The sequence below is a fragment of the Falco cherrug genome, chromosome Z (genome assembly GCF_023634085.1).
Source record: "Falco cherrug isolate bFalChe1 chromosome Z, bFalChe1.pri, whole genome shotgun sequence".
Taxonomy (NCBI): domain Eukaryota; kingdom Metazoa; phylum Chordata; class Aves; order Falconiformes; family Falconidae; genus Falco; species Falco cherrug.
The window spans coordinates 79,012,524-79,014,003 of record NC_073720.1 but is presented as its reverse complement, the minus strand read 5'-3'; the positions used below and the strand labels follow the sequence as shown (position 1 = coordinate 79,014,003).

Here is a 1,480-nt window from a genome sequence, read left to right as displayed (position 1 = left end):
CGTGTGCGCGCGTGTCTGCCTGCGTGTGCGTGTCCGGCGTGTTACTCTCCTGAATGCCTCTCCCGACAGCCTTGTTTGCCGTTTCTGATTTTGCAACTTGAAGTGGCGGCGGGGGGGGGGGAGGGCGAGGAGAGGCGGCGAGAGCCGGGGAGAGCGGGAGCAGAGGGGGGAAGCGGCCAGGCGGGGGTATTTTAAAGAGGGGGGGGGGAGCGCAGGAAAGGGAAGGGAAGGAAAGGGAAAGGGAAGGGAGGAAGAGGAAAGGGAAAAAAAGAGAGAGAGAGGGAGGGAGGGAGAGAGAGAGGGGAGAGAGAGGGAGAAAATCTTCCGTCGCCCCCTCCCCCTCCCTAAAAAAAAAAAAAAAATAGCGAGGGCGCGAGCGAGAGGAGGGGGGCTCGCGGCGAAAAATAAATAAAATAAAGAAAACGGCAGGAGCGGCTCCAGCCGGCAGCAGCGGCGGCAGCAGGGCAGCGGCGGCGGCGGCAGCCGAGGCGGAGGCAGGCGGCAGGCAGGGTCCCCTCGCTCCCCGCTCGGCCCCCGGCGCCCGGCCGGCCGCCTCCCCCCCCGCCCCCCGCCTCTCTCCCCGGCAGCCCGCAGCGAGACGCGCCGCTCCCCAGCACTTTTTTTGGGCCCGAGATATGGCAATGGTAGTTAGCAGCTGGCGAGATCCGCAGGAAGACGTGGCCGGGGGCACGCCGAGCGGCCCCAACCCCGCCGCGGCGCAGCCGGCCCGGGAGCAGCCGCCCCAGCAGCAGGGGGGCTCGGCCGCCCCGCACACCCCGCAGACCCCCAGCCAGCCGGGACCCCCCTCCACGCCGGGCACGGCCGGGGACAAGGGAGCGGGCCAGCAGGGCTCGGGGCAGAGCCAGCAGCACATCGAGTGCGTGGTGTGCGGGGACAAGTCCAGCGGCAAGCACTACGGCCAGTTCACCTGCGAGGGCTGCAAAAGTTTCTTCAAGAGGAGCGTCCGCAGGAACTTAACTTACACATGCCGCGCCAACAGGAACTGTCCCATCGACCAGCACCACCGCAACCAGTGCCAGTACTGCCGCCTCAAGAAGTGCCTCAAAGTGGGCATGAGGCGGGAAGGTGAATATTTCTTCCCTACTATGCTATCGCTCCCTCTCCCCGCGGCTGTGCAGGCGTGCGTGTGCGAGGGCTCTCCGTCTGTGTGTGTCTGCCTGTGCATACGCGCACACACGCGCACCTATGCGCGTATACAGAGATATATACACGCGCGCACACGCGCGGCGTGCATATACATATATATATATATATGCACACATATATATATATATACACACACACACATCTACGGCTCTGCGTGGCGATCTAGGTCTCTCTATCTTTCCATGCACATGTCAATCTCTCCCTCTGCCTGCACTCCATCTGGCAGCTTTGCGCCAGGTTTTGTTGTTATTGTGGATGGTGGTTGGTGGTGTTTTCTTTTTTGCTTTTTCGGTTTGTGCCTCCTGCCCTCCTC

General features: G+C 62.8%; 1 protein-coding gene across 1 annotated transcript in view; it reads left to right on the top strand.

Moving 5' to 3' along the window:
* Positions 1 to 253: 253 nt before the first annotated feature.
* NR2F1 (nuclear receptor subfamily 2 group F member 1) overlaps positions 254 to 1,480 on the top strand; it is a 10,520-nt gene continuing 9,293 nt past the window's right edge. The window contains exon 1 of the mRNA XM_055698316.1: positions 254 to 1,475. Coding sequence (XP_055554291.1) covers positions 636 to 1,475 — 840 coding nt within the window. The 5' untranslated portion in view covers positions 254 to 635. The remainder of the gene's footprint in view (positions 1,476 to 1,480) is intronic.